This window comes from Carcharhinus amblyrhynchos, chromosome 4 (genome assembly GCF_965287045.1).
Source record: "Carcharhinus amblyrhynchos chromosome 4, sCarAmb.v2.hapA, whole genome shotgun sequence".
In the NCBI taxonomy this organism is placed as follows: domain Eukaryota; kingdom Metazoa; phylum Chordata; class Chondrichthyes; order Carcharhiniformes; family Carcharhinidae; genus Carcharhinus; species Carcharhinus amblyrhynchos.
The window spans coordinates 139,794,170-139,815,241 of NC_137327.1; the positions used below are offsets into that span (position 1 = coordinate 139,794,170).

The 21,072-nt window shown below is 51.1% G+C and overlaps 1 protein-coding gene across 1 annotated transcript in view; it reads right to left on the reverse strand.

Annotated features, from left to right (window-relative positions):
• The window catches only part of pabir2 (PABIR family member 2), a 115,599-nt gene that overhangs the window by 54,913 nt on the left and 39,614 nt on the right, over window positions 1-21,072 (reverse strand). Inside the window, exons 2-3 of the mRNA XM_080187963.1 lie at window positions 20,838-20,916; window positions 344-400 (exon numbers count right to left, since the gene is read on the reverse strand). Coding sequence (XP_080044089.1) covers window positions 344-400; window positions 20,838-20,916 — 136 coding nt within the window. The remainder of the gene's footprint in view (window positions 1-343; window positions 401-20,837; window positions 20,917-21,072) is intronic.

Genomic DNA, 21,072 nt, shown 5'->3' on the forward strand with positions numbered 1-21,072 from the left:
AACCTCACTGTGCTGCTTAACGTGTCCAGGAAAACTTTTAAACCAATTAGCGACAAACCCTATCACAACACATGCAATTCTCGGCCTAGTCATGAGAACAAAGAAGGGCAAGTGGCTGAAGTGACAGCTGGCAGCCAGATATCATTACCATGGAAAAGGATAGAGGTAAAGCAGAAGTTAAAGTTTTGAAATAAAAACAGGAAATACTAGAAAATCTCAGCAGGTCTGGCAGCATCTGTACGGAAAGAAACGAACCAACATTTCAGTTCCAATGACCCTTTGTACTGAAGGTTCCCTCTGATCTCAAATTTAATGATAATAAGTGCATGCGCACCTGCATTACCTGTTTGATCTGATGCAGCCTGCTGCTGGGGATACGAACTGGTGATGAAGGAACAATCTACAAAACAAAAGAAAGATAAACACTGATAAATGCAAAAATAACAGCAAAATACCGCAGATGCCGGAATCTGAAAAAGGAAACAGAAAATGCTGGAATATCTCAGCACGTCTGACATTATCTGTGAAGAGAGAATTCAGCTAATGTTTTGAGTCAGAGCTAAAACAAGAGAAATAGAACGAGTCATTCTGTAAGGGTGCGGGGGGGGGGTCGTGGTTGGCGGGGAAGAGGCTGTAATTAATGGGGGTGGCAGAGACAAAAAGACAAAGGAAACATAAATGGTGATGGTAAAGGCTAGGAATGGTGCTAAAAGCATCCATTAAAAGATCGGAATGTGTAAATGACAGAACGTCAAAGGACAGCCTGAGGAATATGGCAGATGGCCCTGATGGGGTGGGGGAGGTAGGGGCAGGGGGGTTGTGAAGGAAGATAAAAAGTGAAATTTTAGAAGTGGATAAATGAAACGATGGAAGAAATTTAAAAAAAAATTACATTAAATAAGAAAAATCGTTTAAAAAGATGAAAAGAAGAAATGAAACAAGTGGCAATGGAGTGGAGGTCGAGGAGAATTCATGCCCTGAAGTTGTTGAATGCAACGTTCAGTCTAGAAGGCTACAAGGTGCCTGAGAAGACAAGATACTGTTCCTCCAGTTTACTTTTGGATTCACTAAAACATTGCAATAGACCAAAGATGGACATGTGGACAAGAGAGCAGGATGGTGTGTTGAAATGGCAAGGGACAGGAAGATCTGGGGCCTGCTAGTGAATGGACAGAAGATGTTCTGCAAAGTGGTCATCCAGTCTGCGTTTGGTCTGTCCGATGTAGGGAAGATCACATTGGGAGCAGCAATAGAACAAATTAAAGGAGGTGCATGTGAAACACTGCTTTACTTGAAAGGGCTGTGCGATGGTGAGCAGGGAGGAGCCAAAGGGGCAGGTGTTACACCTTCTGCTATTGCATAGGAACGTGCTGTGGGTGGTGGGTGAAGTTTTGGGTGGAATGGAGGAATTGACCATAATGGCCCCTGTGGAATGCTAACAGTGGGTGGGAGGGGAAGATGCGTTGAGTGGTGGCACCATGCTGGAGTTGGCAGACATGGCAGAGGACAATCCTTTGAGCACAGAGGCTGGTGAGGTGAAACATGCGGCCAAGGGGGATCTTGTCCTGGTTCTGGGATGAAGGAGAGGGAGTGAGAACAGTGGTCCGAGTGATGCATTGGACGTGGTTGAAGGCCCCGTCAACCACAGTTGGCGGAAAACCACAATTAAGGAAGACGTATCAGCAACGCTATTTTGGAAAGTGACATCATCAGAACAGATGTGGCAGAGGCAAAGGGACCGAGAGAATGGGATGGACTCCTTACAGAATATGAGTGTGAAGAGCTGTATTCAAAGTAGCTGTGGGAGTCGATGGGCTTGTAAATGGATACTGGTGGACAGTTTATCACCAGAAATGGGCTCAGAGATCATGGAAGGAAAGAGAAGAATCAGCCATGGACCGTGTGGACGTGATAGAGAAACGTAAATTGGAAGCGAAATTGATAAATTTTTCAAGGTCCAGACAAGAGCCTGAAGCGGCTCTGAAATAGTTGTCGATGTACCGATGGAAGAGTTGCGGGAGGGGGCTGGAGTAGAACTGGAACAGGGATGTTCCACATAGCTCATAAAGAGACAGGCATAGTTAGGATTGATGCAATCCTCTTTGACCACAAGTGAGGACTGGAGAATAACCAATGTTGTTCCCCTGTTTAAGAAAGGAAGCAGGGATAATCCAGGAAATTATAGCCCGGTGAGCCTGAAGTCAGTGGTGGGGGAGCTTTTGCAGAAGAAACTGAGGGACATGATATTTGCGCATTTGGGAGAAAATGGACTAGTTTGTGACAGGCAGAATGGTTTTATATGGGAAAGAGCATGTCTCACCAACTTGAGTGAATTTTTTGAAGAGGTGACAAGGATAATTGATGGAATGGCTGCGGATGTAGTTTATGTGGACTTTAGTAGGGTATTTGCCAAGGTCCCACGTGGCAGACTGGTACAAAAACTAAAATCACGTGGGATTCGGGGTGGGCCAACTAGATGAAAACAGAACTGGCTCGGTATAGAAGTGATGTGAAGATGCCGGCGTTGGACTAGGATAAACACAGTAAGAAATCTTACAACACCAGGTTAAAGTCCAACAGGTTTATTTGGTAGCACAAGCCACTAGTTTTCGGAACGCTGCTCCTTCGTCAGGTGAGCGGGAGTTCTGTTAAATTATAAGTGTGGGAAAGTTTTTTTTTCTGCTGGTAATTGTTTCAGGGATGGCAGTTCAGGCAGTGTGCTGCATCTCCTGTGGGATGTATGTGGTGAGGGGACTCCAGTAGTGTTTCAGGGGATTTTACTTGTAAGAAGTGTGTTAGATTGAAGCTTCTGGAGGAGCGTGTAAAGGAGCTGGAGGTGGAATTAGAGGAACTCCGCATAATTCGGGAGGCAGAGGTGGACATTGATAGGAGTTATAAGGAGATAGTCACTCCTAGAAATCAGTCTTGGGTCACTGCCAAGAGGAGGGGAAAGAAGCAAGTGGGGGGACAATCCCCTGGGGCTGTTCCCCTCCAAAATAGGTTTTCGACCCTGGATGCTACAGTTGAGGAGGAATCAACTGGGGATAGCCAAAGGGAGCAGGTCTCTGGGGGTGAGCCTATTGTAAAAGCTCAGGTGGTTAGGGGATGCAAAAGATTGGGCCTCGTGATTGGGGACTCCACAGTTAAGGGGACGGATAGGAGAGTCGGTAGTAATGGTAGGGACTCAGGGCTGGTGTGTTGCCTACCGGGGCTGGGGTCCGGGATGTATCAGAGAGGATATTCAAGACTCTTAGGGGAGAGGGAGATCAACCCCAAGTTATAATTCATGTGGGGACACATGACATAGGGAGGCTAAGGGAAGGGGATATTAAGCAGAGATTCATGGATTTGGGGTGGAAACTAAAGGCCAAGTCAGACAGAGTGGTTATCTCTGGACTCTTGCCTGTGCCATGGGATAGTTTAGAGAGGAATAGAGAGAGGGAAAGTTTGAACTTGTGGCTGAGGGGATGGTGCAGGAGGGAGGGGTTCAAGTACTTGAGCAATTGGGGCTCATTCTGGGTAAGGTGGGACCTCTATAAGAGTGATGGTTTACACCTGAACCAGAGGGGAACAAATATCCTGGGGGGTAATTTTGTGAAGGCTGTGCTGAGTGTTTTAACCTGATTCAGAGGGGGGGTGGGATCCTGAGTAGAGGGGGTGAAAGTGAGGGGGGCATAGATGGGGCCTGCAATGCACGGCATTGTGGGGGTGGGGCAGAGCAGGGTTTGAAATGCGTATACTTTAATGCGAGGAGTATTCGCAATAAAGTGGATGAACTTGCAGCGTGGATCAGTACCTGGGACTTTGATGTTGTGGCCATTTCAGAGACATGGATAGAGCAGGGTCAGGAATGGATGTTGCAGGTCCCGGGGTACAAATGCTTTAGTCGGAGTAGAGAAGGAGGTAGAAGGGGGGGAGGGGTAGCATTATTGGTCAAGGACTGTATCACAGTGTCAGAGAGGAAGTTTGATGAGGACTTGTCTGTTGAGGTAGTATGGACGGAGATTAGAAATAGGAGAGGAGAGGTCACCCTGTTGGGAGTCTTTTATAGACCTCCTAAAAGTTCTAGAGAGGTTGAGGAAAGGATTGCGGAGACGATCCTGGTTAGGAGTGAAAGTAATAGGGTAATTGTTATGGGGGACTTTAACTTTACTAATATTGATTGGAATTGCTATAGCTGTAGCTCGTTAGAGGGATCAGTTTTTGTTCAAAGTGTGCAGGAAGGTTTTTTGACTCAGTATGTAGATAGGCCAACTAGAGGTGTGGCTATATTGGATTTGGTGTTGGGTAATGAGCCAGACCAGGTGCTAGACTTGGAAGTTGGGGTGCATTTTGGTGATAGTGACCACAATTCGGTTACGTTCACCTTAGTGATGGAAAGGGATAGGCATGAACCTCGGGTCAGTAGTTTCAGCTGGGGGAAGGGTAATTATGAGGCTATTAGGAGAGAATTAGGAAGCATAGGTTGGACGAGGAGATTACAGGGACTGGGAACGTCCGAAATGTGGAGTTTTTTCAAGGAGCAGCTACTGCGGGTCTCTGATAGGTATGTCCCTGTCAGGCAAGGAGGAATTGGTAGGGCTAGGGAACCGTGGTGTACTAAAAAAGTTGATTCGTTGGTTAGGAAGAAAAAGGAGGCTTATGTTCGGATGAGGCTTGAGGACTCAGGTAGTGCATTAGAAAGCTTTAGATTGGCTAGGAGGGAGTTGAAGAGGGAGTTAAGAAGGGCTAAAAGAGGACATGAGATGACTTTGGCTGATAGGATTAAGGAGAATCCTAAGGCGTTCTATAGGTATGTCAAGAACAGAAGGTTGGTTAGGGCAAGATTAGGGCCAGTTACAGACAGTAGAGGGAAGTTGTGTGTGGAACCGGAAGAGATTGGAGAGGCATTGAACCAATATTTCTCTTCGGTGTTCACGCAGGGGGACACGAATGTAGCTGAGGAGGACACTGGGGTGCAGGGGTGTAAAATAGACAGTATTGCAGTTGATACCGGGGATGTGCTGGATATTCTAGAGGGCTTGAAAATAGATAAGTCCCCTGGGCCGGACGGGATTTACCCTAGGATTCTCTGGGAGGCAAGAGAGGTGATTGCAGAGCCTCTGGCTCTGATCTTCAGGTCATCGTTGGTCTCTGGTATAGTACCGGAAGATTGGAGGACAGCGAATGTTGTCCCATTGTTTAAGAAGGGGAACAGAGACTTCCCTGGGAATTATAGACCGGTGAGTCTTACTTCTGTTGTGGGCAAGGTTTTAGAAAGAATTATTAGGGATAGGATTTATAGTTATTTGGAGAGTAATGAATTGATTAGAGACAGTCAGCATGGTTTTGTAGCAGGTAGGTCGTGCCTTACTAACCTTATTGAGTTCTTTGAGAAAGTGACCAAAGAGGTGGATGGGGGTAAGGCAGTTGACGTGGTATATATGGATTTTAGTAAGGCGTTTGATAAGGTTCACCATGGTAGGCTTCTGCAGAAAATGCAGATGTATGGGATTGGGGGCAATCTAGGTACTTGGATCAGGAATTGGCTAGCAGATAGGAGACAGAGGGTGGTGGTTGATGGCAAATATTCGTCATGGAGTTCGGTTACGAGTGGTGTGCCTCAGGGATCTGTTTTGGGGCCACTGCTGTTTGTAATTTTTATTAATGATCTGGATGAGGGTATAGTTGGGTGGATTAGTAAGTTTGCTGATGACACCAAAGTCAGAGGTGTGGTAGATTGTGAGGAAGGGTGTCATAGTTTGCAGGGTGACTTAGACAGGTTGCAGAGCTGGGCCACGAGGTGGCGGATGGAGTTGAATGTGGAGAAGTGTGAGGTAATTCATTTCGGTAGGAGTAACAGATGTGTTGAGTATAGGGCTAACGGGAGGACTTTGAATAGTGTGGAGGAGCAGAGGGACCTAGGTGTATGTGTACATAGATCCCTGAAAGTTGGGAATCAAGTAGATAAGGTGGTTAAGAAGGCATACGGTGTCTTGGCGTTTATTGGTAGGGGGATTGAATTTAGGAGTCGCAGCGTCATGTTGCAACTGTACACAACTCTGGTGCGGCCGCACTTGGAGTATTGTGTGCAGTTCTGGTCCCCACATTACAGGAAGGACGTGGAGGCTTTGGAGAGGGTGCAGAGGAGGTTTACCAGGATGTTGCCTGGTATGGAGGGGAGGTCCTATGAGGAGAGACTGAGGGATTTGGGGTTGTTTTCGCTGGAAAGAAGGAGGCTAAGAGGGGATCTTATTGAAACATATAAGATGATTAGAGGTTTAGATAGGATGGATAGTGATAGCCTTTTTCCTCGGATGGAGAAAGCTAGCACAAGGGGGCATGGCTTTAAATTAAGGGGGGGTAGTTATAGGACGGATGTCAGGGGTTGGTTCTTTACCCAGAGGGTGGTGAGGGACTGGAATGCCCTGCCTGCTGCAGTTGTAAATGCGCCTAGTTTGGGGGCGTTTAAGAGATCTGTGGATAGGTTTATGGACGAAAAGGGATTGGTTTAGATTAGTGGGTCAGTGTTTTTTTTAAAAAAAAGCTGGTCGGCGCAACATCGTGGGCCGAAGGGCCTGCTCTGCGCTGTAATGTTCTATGTTCTATGTTCACAAACAGGGCATACAAAGACACAAAGTCAATTGACAAAATAATGTTGGAATGTGAGTGTTTACAGGTAATCAAGTCTTAAAGGTACAGACAATGTGGGTGGAGAGAAGTTAAGCACAGGTTAAAGAGATGTGTACTGTCTCCAGCCAGGACAGTTAGTGAGTTTTTGCAAGCCCAGGCAAGTCATTTTGGGGGCTTCAGGTAGTGTGAATGAACCCAAGATTCCGGTTGAGGCCGTTCTCACGTGTGCAGAACTTGGCTATCAGTCTCTGCTTAGTGACTCTGCGCTGTCATGTGTTGTGAAGGCCGTCTTGGAGAACGCTTACCCGTAGATCAGAGGCATATGGTGTACTGGCCTTCATCAATCGAGGGATTGAGTTTAGGAGTCGGGAGATAATGCTGCAGCTTTATATGGTCCTAGTCAGACCTCTCTTGGAATACTGTGATCAGTTCTGGTCACCTCATTACAGGAAGGATATGGAAGCTATTGAAAGGATGCAGGAGGGATTTACAAGGATGTTGTCTGGATAGGGTGGCATGCCTTATGAGGATAGGTTGAGGGAGCTGTCTTTTCTCCTTAGAGAGACAAAGCGTGAGAGGTGACCTGATAGAATTGTATAAGATGTTGAGAGGTATAGATCAGGTGGATTCTCAGAGGCTATTTCCAAGGGCTGGAATGGTTGCTATGAGAGGACACAGGTTTAAGGTGCTGGGGAGTAGGTACAGAGGAGATGTCAGGGATATGTTTTTCACTCAGAGGGTGGTGGGTGAGTGGAAACAGCTGCCGATTGGCTAGGAGGGAGTTGAAGAGTGAGCTAAGAAGGGCTAAAAGAGGACATGAGAAGACTTTGGCTGATAGGGTTAAGGAGAATCCTAAGGCGTTCTATAGGTATGTCAAGAACAGAAGGTTGGTTAGGGCAAGATTAGGGCCAGTTATAGACAGCAGAGGGAAGTTATGTGTGGAACCGGAGGAGATTGGAGAGGCATTGAACCAATATTTCTCTTCGGTGTTCACGCAGGGGGACATGGATATAGCTGAGGAGGACACTGGGTTGCAGGGGAGTAGAATTGACAGTGTTGCAGTTGATAAGGAGGATGTGCTAGATATTCTGGAGGGTCTGAAAATAGATAAGTCCCCTGGTCCGGATGGGATTTACCCCAGGATTCTCTGGGAGGCAAGAGAAGTGATTGCTGAGCCTCTGGCTCTGATCTTCAGGTCGTCGTTGGCCTCTGGTATAGTACCGGAAGATTGGAGGTTAGCGAATGTTGTCCCATTGTTTAAGAAGGGGAACAGAGACTTCCCCGGGAATTATAGACCGGTAAGTCTCACTTCTGTTGTGGGCAAGGTTTTAGAAAAAATTATTCGGGATAGGATTTATAGTTATTTGGAGAGTAATGAATTGATTGGAGATAGTCAGCATGGTTTTGTGGAGGGTAGGTCGTGCCTTACTAACCTTATTGAGTTCTTTGAGAAAGTGACCAAAGAGGTGGATGGGGGTAAGGCAGTGGACATGGTGTATATGGATTTTAGTAAGGCGTTTGATAAGGTTCACCATGGTAGGCTTCCGCAGAAAATGCAGATGTATGGGATTGGGGGTGATCTAGGGAATTGGATCAGGAATTGGCTAGCAGATAGGAGACAGAGGGTGGTGGTTGATGATAAATATTCATCATGGAGTTCGGTTACGAGTGGTGTGCCTCAGGGATCTGTTTTGGGGCCACTGCTGTTTGTAATTTTTATTAATGATCTGGATGAGGGTATAGTTGGGTGGATTAGTAAATTTGCTGATGACACCAAAGTCGGAGGTGTGGTAGATAGTGATGAAGGGTGTCATAGTTTGCAGGAAGACTTAGACAGGTTGCAGAGCTGGGCCGAGAGGTGGCGGATGGAGTTTAATGCGGAGAAGTGTGAGGTAATTCACTTTGGTAGGAATAACAGATGTGTCGAGTATAGGGCTAACGGGAGGACTTTGAATAGTGTGGAGGAGCAGAGGGATCTAGGTGTATGTGTACATAGATCCCTGAAAGTTGGGAGTCAAGTAGATAAGGTAGTTAAGAAGGCATACGGTGTCTTGGCGTTTATTGGTAAGGGGATTGAATTTAGGAGTCGCAGCGTCATGTTGCAACTGTACACAACTCTGGTGCGGCCGCACTTGGAGTACTGTGTGCAGTTCTGGTCCCCACATTACAGGAAGGATGTGGAGTCTTTGGAGAGGGTGCAGAGGAGGTTTACCAGGATGTTGCCTGGTATGGAGGGGAGGTCCTATGAGGAGAGGCTGAGGGATTTGGGGTTGTTTTCGCTGGAAAGAAGGCAGCTAAGAGGGGATCTTATTGAAACATATAAGATGATTAGAGGTTTAGATAGGGTTGATAGTAATAGCCTTTTTCCTCTGATGGAGAAATCTAGCACGAGGGGGCATGGCTTTAAATTAAGGGGTGGTAGTTATAGGACAGATGTCAGGGGTAGGTTCTTTACCCAGAGGGTGGTGAGGGATTGGAATGCCCTGCCTGCTGCAGTTGTAAATGTGCCTAGTTTGGGGGCGTTTAAGAGATCCGTGGATAGGTTTATGGACGAAAAGGGATTGGTTTAGGTTAGTGGGTCATTGTTTTGTAACTGGTCGGCGCAACATCGTGGGCCAAAGGGCCTGTTCTGCGCTGTAGTGTTCTATGTTCTATGTCGGTGGTGGTAGAGGCAAATTCGATCGGGTCTTTCAAGAGATTTCTGGATTTGTACATGGAACTTAATAGAATTGACGGTTATAGGTAAACCTAGTATGTATAACCCTCAATCCTTTTAAGTCCCATGTACTCATACAGAAGTCTCTTAAAAGACTCTATCGAATTTGCCTCCACCACCACCGACGGCAGCCGATTCCACTCACCTACCATCCTCTGAGTGAAAAACTTACCCCTGACACCTCTGTATTTACTCCCCAGCACCTTAAATCTGTGTCCTCTCGTGGCAACCATTTCAGCCCTCGGAAAAAGCCTCTGAGAATCCACCCGATCAGTACCTCAATAAATGGCGGGACACTGAGAGTGCAGTAGAAAAGAGGGATCTGGGAATACAGATACATAATTCCCTAAAAGTGGCGTCACAGGTAGATAGGGTCGTAAAGAGTGCTTTTGGAACATTGGCCTTTATAAATCAAAGTATTGAGTATAAGAGTTAGAATGTTACGGTGAGGTTGTATAAGAACATAAGAACATAAGAAATCGGAGCAGGAACAGGCCATCCAGCCCCCCGAGCCTGCCCCGCCATTGGTGAGGCCGAATTTAGAGTATTGTGTACAGTTTTGGTCACCTAATTACAGGAAGGATATTAATAAGGTTGAAAGAGTGCAGGGAAGGTTTACAAGGATGTTGCCGGGACTTGAGAAACTGAGTTACAGAGAAAGGTTGAATAGGCTAGGACTTCATTCCCTGGAGCGTAGAAGAATGAGGGGAGATTTGATAGAGGTGTATAAAATTATGACGGGTATAGGTAGAGTGAATGCAAGCAGGCTTTTTCCACTGAGGCTAGGGGAGAAAAAAACTAGAGGACATGGGTTAAGGAAGAAGGGGGAAAAGTTTAAAGGAATATTAGGGAGAGGCTTCTTCACACAGAGAGTGGTGGGAGCGTGGAATGAGCTGCCAGATGAAGTGATAAATGTGGGCTCACTTTTAACATTTAAGAAAAACTTGGACAGGTACTTGGATGAGAGGGGTGTGGAGGGATATGGTCCAGTGGGATTAGGCAAAAAAATGGCTTGGCACAGCCTAGAAGGGCCAAAAGGTCTGTTTCTGTGCTGTTATGTGCTATGCTTCCAAAGTGTGGCCCATCAGATGCTGGAGCATGGCAACTAGGAGAATTTCATTAATGAAAGCTTTATTGTGACACTGATAATAAAAATAAGAACATAAGAAATAGGAGCAGGAGTAGGCCACCCAGCCCCTCGAGCCTGTCCCGCCATTCAATAAAATCATGGCTGATCTTGCAGTGGTTCAGTTCCACCTTCCCGCCTGCTCCCCATAACTCTTAATTCCCTTATTGATCAGAAATCTATCCACCTGTGACTTAAACATTTTCAACGAGGTAGCCTCCACTGCTTCAATGGACAGAGAATTCCAGAGATTCACTACCCTCTGACAGAAGAAGTTCTGAACTCTGTTCTGAACTGACTCTCTCTTATTTTGAGGCTGTGCCCTCTAGTTCTTGTTTCTTTTCTAAGTGGAAAGAATCTCTCTGCCTCCACCCCATCAAGCCCCTTCATTATCTTAGACGTCTCTATAACATCACCCCTCAGCCTTCTAAACTCCAACGAGTACAGGCCGAATCTACTCAATCTCTCTTCATAAGCTAACCCCCTCATCTCCGGTATCAATCTGGTGAAACTTCTCTGTACTCCCTCCAAGGCCAATATATCCTTTCACAAGTAAGGGGACCAAAACTACATAGTACTCCAGTTGTAGCCTCACCAGTACCCTGTACAATTGCAGCAAGACCTCCCCGCTTTTATATTCTATCCCCCTCGCTATAAAGTTCAACAATCTATTTGCCTTCTTGATCACCTGCTGCACCTGCAGACTGGGTTTTTGCGATTCATGCACAAGGACCCCCAGGTCCCTCTGCACCGTAGCATGTTGTAATTTATCACCATTTAAATAATAGTCCACTTTACTACTATTCCTTCCAAAGCAGATAACCTCACACTTGCCAACGTTATACTCCATCTGCCACATCCTCGCCTCCTCACTCTGCCTTTCCAAATCTCTCTTCAGACTTTCCACGTCCTCCATGCAATTTGCTTTCCCACTCATCTTTGGGTTATCAGCAAATTTTGTTACCCTACACTTGGTCCCCTCCTCCAGATCATCTACATACATGGTAAACAGTTGAGGCCCCAGCATCAATCCCTGCGGCACGCCACCAGTCACCAACAGCCAACCAGAAAAGCACCCATTTATTCCAACTCTCTGCTTCCTTTTAGATAGTCAATCCTCAATCCACGCTAACACTTTACCCCCAACTCTGTGCACCTTAATCTTCTGCAGCAACCTTTTGTGAGGCACCTTATCGAATGCCTCCTGGAAATCTAAAAACACCACATCCACCTTCTGTCAACTGCACTCGTTACATCTTCATAAAAATCCAGTAAGTTCTTCAAACAGAACTTTCCCTTCATGAATCCATGCTGCATCTGCTTGATCAAACCATTCTTTTCCAGGGGTCCTGCTATTTCTTCTTTAATGATGGATTCCAGCATTTTCCCAACTACAGACATTAAGCTAACCGGCCTGTAGCTACCCGCCTTTTGTCTACCTCCTTTTTCAAACAGCAGCGTCACATTAGCTGTTTTCCATTCAGCCGGCACTTCCCCAGAGTCCAGCGAATTTTCATAAATTACAACTAATGCATCTGCTATTACTTCTGCCATTTCTTTCAGTACCCTGAGATGCATTCCAGCCGGGCCCAGGGACTTGTCAACTTTTAGTCCCATTAGCCTACCCAGCACTACCTCTTCAGTAATAGTGACTGTTTTAAGGGCCTCACCCCCTACAGTCCCACGACTGTCAATTTTCGGTAAGCTATTTGTGTCCTCCACTGTGAAGACCGACACAAAAAATTTGTTTAAGGCCTCAGCCATTTCCTCGTTTACCACCACTAAATCCCCCCTCTCATCTTTTAAAGGTCCAACATTCACTTTTGCCACTCTTTTCCTTTTTACATATTTGTAAAAACTATAAACAAGTTCAGCCATTTGGACGCGAGTGGTGACGGATGGGGTTTGTTCAAGCCTCTGCTCGAGGAAAAAGCAAAGAGCTCTCAGGCCTTCCTGGTGGGAATGGAAGTGTAGAGGGATGAACGCAAGCAGTTTATTACAAATATAATACTTTAACATTCCATTTTTTAAATTACTAAATGTCAACCCTGGGGAACAGCAAACAGCCTCAAAAAGCTCGATAAGTTTGTGAATCAGGATCTTCCTTTAGTTGAATCATCTTTACTTGTTTGAATCATACTTTGCTTTTGTGTGCATTGTTACAACTTCCTTAATAACAGGCTGCAGCATTTCCCAGTAACTGAAGTTAGACTAACCACTCTGTAGTTCATTATTTTCTCTCACATAGAATCTCCCTTCTTTCATGAAAAGCTGTTGGTCTTGAGTCACGCAAAAGCCAGACGAGGTAAAGACATTTGCCAATTTCAAATTTAGTCAGACTGTTTCCACTAAAGTTTTATTTAAAAAATGGGGGTTGGAGAAATTTGAATTAACTAAGGAGAGTTAGCATTGATTTGTAAAAGGCCTACCATGACCAATCTAATTGATATTTTTGACGATAATAAATCAAATCAACAGAGAAGGTGGATGCAGAGAATAAAGTCGACATTGTCTACATGGACCTTAAGAAAGTGTCTGACAAAGAACCACCTTAAAAACTGAAGAACAAAACTGAGGTTTATGGAACAGGAGAATCAGCATCTGTTTAGGGAGAGAAAACAGCGAGTAGCAATAATTGGTTGTTCTGCAGGCTGGAGGATTGAAAATACTGATTTCCCCCCAAGAACCAATGATAAGGTCAATGCTATTTTGATTAGGTAAATGACCTGAGCACTGAAATACAGTATAAAGTTTTTAAATTTGCTGATAATACCAGTGGCACGGTGGCACAGTGGTTAGTACTGCTGCCTCTCAACACCAGGAACCCAGGATCGATTCCCAGTTTGGGTCACTGTCTGTGCGGAGTTTGCACATTCTCCTTGTGTGCGCGCTCCGGTTCCCGCCTACAATCCAAAAGACTCGCTGGTTAGGTGCGGTGGCCATGCTAAATTCTCCCTCAGTGTACCAAAACAGGTGCCAGCTGGAGTGTGGTGACTAGGGGATTTTCACAGTAACTTCATTTAGCATAACCCTTCTTGTGACACTAAAAATATAAACTTTAAAGCTAGAGGTGCAATGAACAGTGAGGGTGATACCAATCACTTATCCATCTGGTTCACTGTTGTCCTTTAGGGAAGGAAATACGCTGTCCTTACCTGGTCTATGTGCGTGGCTCCAGATCAAAGCAAACCTGAGCACCCAGAGGAAACCCACATAGTTACGGGGAGAACATACAGACTCCACACAGACAGTCACCCAAGCCATGAGTCGATCTCAGGTCACTGGTGCTGTGAGGCAGCAGTGCTAACCACTGTACCACCATGCCCCATGGGCAGACAAGCAGCAGAGGAAATTTAATAGAGAAGTCTGGGAACCCTAATGCTAATGCAGAGCCTGTTCTGTCATTCAAAATGATCATGGCTGATCCTCAATCTCAATGTACAGGTGCAGAGAGGCCGGGAATTCATGTGCAACGATCTTTGAAGGCAGCAGGATATATTGGAAGGATAGCAAGCAAAACATACAAGATTTGGCTTTATAAATGGGATTACTAAGTACAAAAGCAGGGAAGCTATGCTGAACTTTATAAAACTCTGGTTAGGCCAGAGTAATAGGAGAGTATTAAAACCAGCTTGGATCACCAAACTTTAGGACGGATGTCAAGGTCCTTTCAGAGTGAAAGGAAATTACCACAGAAGCATTTGAGATGAAAGATTTTAGCTATATGGTTCGGTTGAAGAAGCTGAGATGGTTTACCTTGAAGGAAATTGGGGATAAATTTGTTATACTTGTACATGATGATGACAGGTTTAGATGAAGTAGTCCAAGAGGCAGCTGAATACACACTTGGATTGAATGGGATCAAAGGTTATGGGAGAAAGCAGGATTAGGCTATTGAGTTGGATGATCAGCCACGATCGTAATGAATGGTGGAGCAGGCTGGAAGGGCCAAATGATGTCTTCCTGCTCCTATCTTCTATGTTTCTATGTAAAAAATGCTATACCCATTAGCTGATAATACAAGAACTAGGAGATGCAGATTTACAGTTTTAGGCAAGAGATGCAGGGGAAATGCGAAAACTTTATTTCCTTCACAGAGTAGCAATAATTCGGTGGCAGAGTGGTAAGCACTGCTGCCTCCCAACACCAAAGACCTGGGTTCAATTCCCGGCTTGGGTCACTGTCTGTATGGAGTTTGCACGTTCTCCTCGTGTCAGTGTGGGTTTCCTCCCACAGTCCAAAGATGTGCGATTTAGGTGGATTGGCAATGCTAAAATTGCCCCATAGTGTTAGGGGGACTAGGAGGGTAAATGCATAGGGTTATGGGGATAGGACCTGGGTGGGATTGTGGTCAATACAGTCTCGATATTAATGGAAATCCTTCTTCACTTATATTCCGTAATTCTATGGATTCTATGAACCGGAACTCACTGCCTCCGAGGGCGGAGGAAAAAAAATTGAATAGGTACTTCACCACCTACTCAAGGGCAATTAGGGATGGGCAATGATCCCATGAAAGACTAAAAATAAAGTCGAGGAAAATAAATTTGCAAGGCGACAGGGATAAACCAGGTGAATAGGGTTGACTGGGTTGCTCCACAGGCAGTGGCATCAGCTTAATGGCTTCCTCTTATACTGGAGTGATTCTATTGGATATGACAGCAAATGTTTCTGAGAGAGTTGGCTTAGGATGGGAGGCTGTGTAAACAGAGTGGATATTTTCTGGAATTTAGATGATTCCATTGAAGGGGCTTGACAGGTCAGAAACTGAAAATTTAATCTGAAAATTTATTTTCCTGAGCAGGGGAATCTTGGCCGTGCATGTGTGCAAGCACATACACACACAGCCGTCATTGCGCGCGCACACATACACGTCGTCACACACACACACACACGCGCACGCACCCGCCGTCGCGCGCGCGCACGGACGCACGCCGTCTCACACACACACACACGCCCGCCCGCCCCGTCACACACACGCACACGCCCGCCCCGTCACACACACGCACACGCCCGCCCCGTCACACACACGCACACGCCCGCCCCGTCACACACGCACGCCCCGTCAGACATACACACACACGCCCGCCCCGTCAGACACACGCACACGCCCGCCCCGTCACACACACGCACACGCCCGCCCCGTCAGACACACGCACACGCCCGCCCCGTCAGACACACGCACACGCCCGCCCCGTCAGACACACGCACACGCCCGCCCCGTCACACACACGCACACGCCCGCCCCGTCACACACACGCACACGCCCGCCCCGTCACACACACGCACACGCCCGCCCCGTCACACACACGCACACGCCCGCCCCGTCACACACACGCACACGCCCGCCCCGTCACACACACGCACACGCCCGCCCCGTCACACACACGCACACGCCCGCCCCGTCACACACACGCACACGCCCGCCCCGTCACACACACGCACACGCCCGCCCCGTCACACACACGCACACGCCCGCCCCGTCACACACACGCACACGCCCACCCCGTCACACACACACGCCCCGTCAGACACACACACACACGCCCGCCCCGTCACACACACGCACACGCCCACCCCGTCACACACACACGCCCCGTCAGACACACACACGCCCGCCCCGTCACACACACGCACACGCCCGCCCCGTCACACACACGCACACGCCCGCCCCGTCACACACACGCACACGCCCACCCCGTCACACACACACGCCCCGTCAGACACACACACACACGCCCGCCCCGTCACACACACGCACACGCCCACCCCGTCACACACACACGCCCCGTCAGACACACACACGCCCGCCCCGTCACACACACGCACACGCCCGCCCCGTCACACACACGCACACGCCCGCCCCGTCACACACACGCACACGCCCGCCCCGTCACACACACGCACACGCCCGCCCCGTCACACACACGCACACGCCCACCCCGTCACACACACGCACGCCCCGTCAGACACACACACGCCCACCCCGTCACACACACACGCCCACCCCGTCACACACACACGCCCACCCCGTCACACACACACGCCCACCCCGTCACACACACACGCCCACCCCGTCACACACACACGCCCACCCCGTCACACACACACGCCCGCCCCGTCACACACACACGCCCGCCCCGTCACACACACACGCCCGCCCCGTCACACACACACACGCCCGCCCCGTCACACACACACACGCCCGCCCCGTCACACACACACACACACGCGCCCACCCCGTCACACACACACGCCCACCCCGTCACACACACACGCCCACCCCGTCACACACACACACGCCCACCCCGTCACACACACACACACGCCCACCCCGTCACACACACACGCCCACCCCGTCACACACACACGCCCACCCCGTCACACACACACGCCCACCCCGTCACACACACACGCCCACCCCGTCACACACACACACACGCCCACCCCGTCACACACACACACACGCCCACCCCGTCACACACACACACACGCCCACCCCGTCACACACACACGCCCACCCCGTCACACACACACACACGCCCACCCCGTCACACACACACACACGCCCACCCCGTCACACACACACACACGCCCACCCCGTCACACACACACACACGCCCACCCCGTCACACACACACACACGCCCACCCCGTCACACACACACACACACACGCCCACCCCGTCACACACACACACACGCCCACCCCGTCACACACACACACACGCCCACCCCGTCACACACACACACACACGCCCACCCCGTCACACACACGCCCACCCCGTCACACACACACGCCCACCCCGTCACACACACACGCCCACCCCGTCACACACACACGCCCACCCCGTCACACACACACGCCCACCCCGTCACACACACACGCCCACCCCGTCACACACACACGCCCACCCCGTCACACACACACGCCCACCCCGTCACACACACACGCCCACCCCGTCACACACACACGCCCACCCCGTCACACACACACGCCCACCCCGTCACACACACACGCCCACCCCGTCACACACACACGCCCACCCCGTCACACACACACGCGCCCACCCCGTCACACACACGCGCCCACCCCGTCACACACACGCGCCCACCCCGTCACACACACACACGCGCCCACCCCGTCACACACACACACACACGCCCACCCCGTCACACACACACACACACACGCCCCCCCCGTCACACACACACACACGCCCACCCCACCCCGTCACACACACACACACGCCCACCCCGTCACACACACACACACACGCCCACCCCGTCACACACACACACACACACACGCCCACCCCGTCACACACACACACACGCCCACCCCATCACACACGCACGCCCACCCCGTCACACACGCACGCCCCGTCAGACACACACACACACGCCCACCCCGTCACACACACACACCCACCCCGTCTCACACACACACACACACACGCCCACCCCGTCACACACACACACACACACACACGCCCACCCCGTCACACACACACACACACACACACACACACACACACACACACGCCCACCCCGTCACACACACACACACGCCCACCCCGTCACACACACACACACGCCCACCCCGTCACACACACACACACACGCCCACCCCGTCACACACACACACACACGCCCACCCCGTCACACACACACACACACACGCCCACCCCGTCACACACACACGCCCACCCCGTCACACACACACGCCCACCCCGTCACACACACACACACACACGCGCCCACCCCGTCACACACACACACGCGCCCACCCCGTCACACACACACGCGCCCACCCCGTCACACACACACACGCGCCCACCCCGTCACACACACACGCGCCCACCCCGTCACACACACACGCGCCCACCCCGTCACACACACACGCGCCCACCCCGTCACACACACACGCGCCCACCCCGTCACACACACACGCGCCCACCCCGTCACACACACACACGCGCCCACCCCGTCACACACACACACACACGCCCACCCCGTCACACACACACACACGCCCACCCCGTCACACACACACACACGCCCACCCCGTCACACACACACACACGCCCACCCCGTCACACACACACGCCCACCCCGTCACACACACACACACCGTCTCACACACACACGCCCAACCCGTCACACACACACACGCCCACCCCGTCACACACACACACACGCCCACCCCGTCACACACACACACACGCCCACCCCGTCACACACACACACACGCCCACCCCGTCACACACACACACACACACGCCCACCCCGTCACACACACACACACCGTCTCACACACACACGCCCGCCCCGTCACACACACACACGCCCACCCCGTCACACACACACACGCCCACCCCGTCACACACACACACGCCCACCCCGTCACACACACACACGCCCACCCCGTCACACACACACACACACACACGCCTACCACGTCACACACACACACACGCCCACCCCGTCACACACACACACACACGCCTACCACGTCACACACACACACGCCCACCCCGTCACACACACACACACGCCCACCCCGTCACACACACACACACACGCCCACCCCGTCACACACACACACACACGCCCACCCCGTCACACACACACACACGCCCACCCCGTCACACACACACACACACACGCCCACCCCGTCACACTCACACACACACGCCTACCACGTCACACACACACACACGCCCACCGTCACACACACACGCCCACCCCGTCACACACACGCCCACCCCGTCACACACACGCCCACCCCGTCACACACACGCCCACCCCGTCACACACACACGCCCACCCCGTCACACACACACGCCCACCCCGTCACACACACACGCCCACCCCGTCACACACACACACACACGCGCCCACCCCGTCACACACACACACACACGCGCCCACCCCGTCACACACACACACACACACGCGCCCACCCCGTCACACACACACGCGCCCACCCCGTCACACACACACACACGCGCCCACCCCGTCACACACACACGCGCCCACCCCGTCACACACACACACGCGCCCACCCCGTCACACACACACACGCGCCCACCCCGTCACACACACACACACACACGCCTGCCACGTCACACACACACACGCCCACCCTGTCACACACACACACACACGCCCACCCCGTCACACACACACACCTACCACGTCACACACACACACGCCCACCGTCACACACACACACGTCCACCCCGTCACACACACACGCCCACCCCGTCACACACACACGCCCACCCCGTCACACACACACGCCCACCCCGTCACACACACACGCCCACCCCGTCACACACACACGCCCACCCCGTCACACACACACACGCGCCCACCCCGTCACACACACACACACGCGCGCCCACCCCGTCACACACACACACACGCGCGCCCACCCCGTCACACACACACACACGCGCGCCCACCCCGTCACACACACACACACGCGCGCCCACCCCGTCACACACACACACACGCGCGCCCACCCCGTCACACACACACACACGCGCGCCCACCCCGTCACACACACACACACGCGCCCACCCCGTCACACACACGCGCCCACCCCGTCACACACACGCGCCCACCCCGTCACACACACACACACGCGCCCACCCCGTCACACACACACGCGCCCACCCCGTCACACACACACACCCACCCCGTCACACACACACACCCACCCCGTCTCACACACACACACCCACCCCGTCACACACACACACACGCGCCCGCCCCGTCACACACACACACGCGCCTGCCACGTCACACACACACACGCCCACCCCGTCACACACACACACGCCCACCCCGTCACACACACACACACACGCCCACCCCGTCACACACACACACACACACGCCCACCCCGTCACACACACACACACACACGCCCACCCCGTCACACACACACACACACACACCCACCCCGTCACACACACACACGCGCCCACCCCGTCACACACACACACGCGCCCGCCACGTCACACACACACACGCCCACCCCGTCACACACACACCCACCCCGTCACACACACGCCCACCCCGTCACACACACACACACACACACACGCGCCCACCCCGTCACACACACACACACGCGCGCCCACCCCGTCACACACACACACACGCGCGCCCACCCCGTCACACACACACACACGCGCCCACCCCGTCACACACACACACACACACGCCCACCCCGTCACACACACACACACACACGCGCCCACCCCGTCACACACACAGACACACACGCCCACCCCGTCACACACACACACGCGCCCACCCCGTCACACACACACACGCGCCCACCCCGTCACACACACACACATTGTCTTTACCTGACTGTGCCGGTTCATGACAGTGGTGCTGTTCCTCCGATTGCGCAGGACATCTGGTTGAAAAACCTGAGAGTTGTCACTAAAATAAAACAACAGCCAAACAGAAATAATCTGAGTGAGATTCCACTAACATCAGACACTAACCCTCAGAGAAAATGCTCAAGTTTCAGCATTTCTTAATCATTCTTTACAGAAAGGATTTTTAAAATACTGTGTCATATCTGCTTAAAATGAA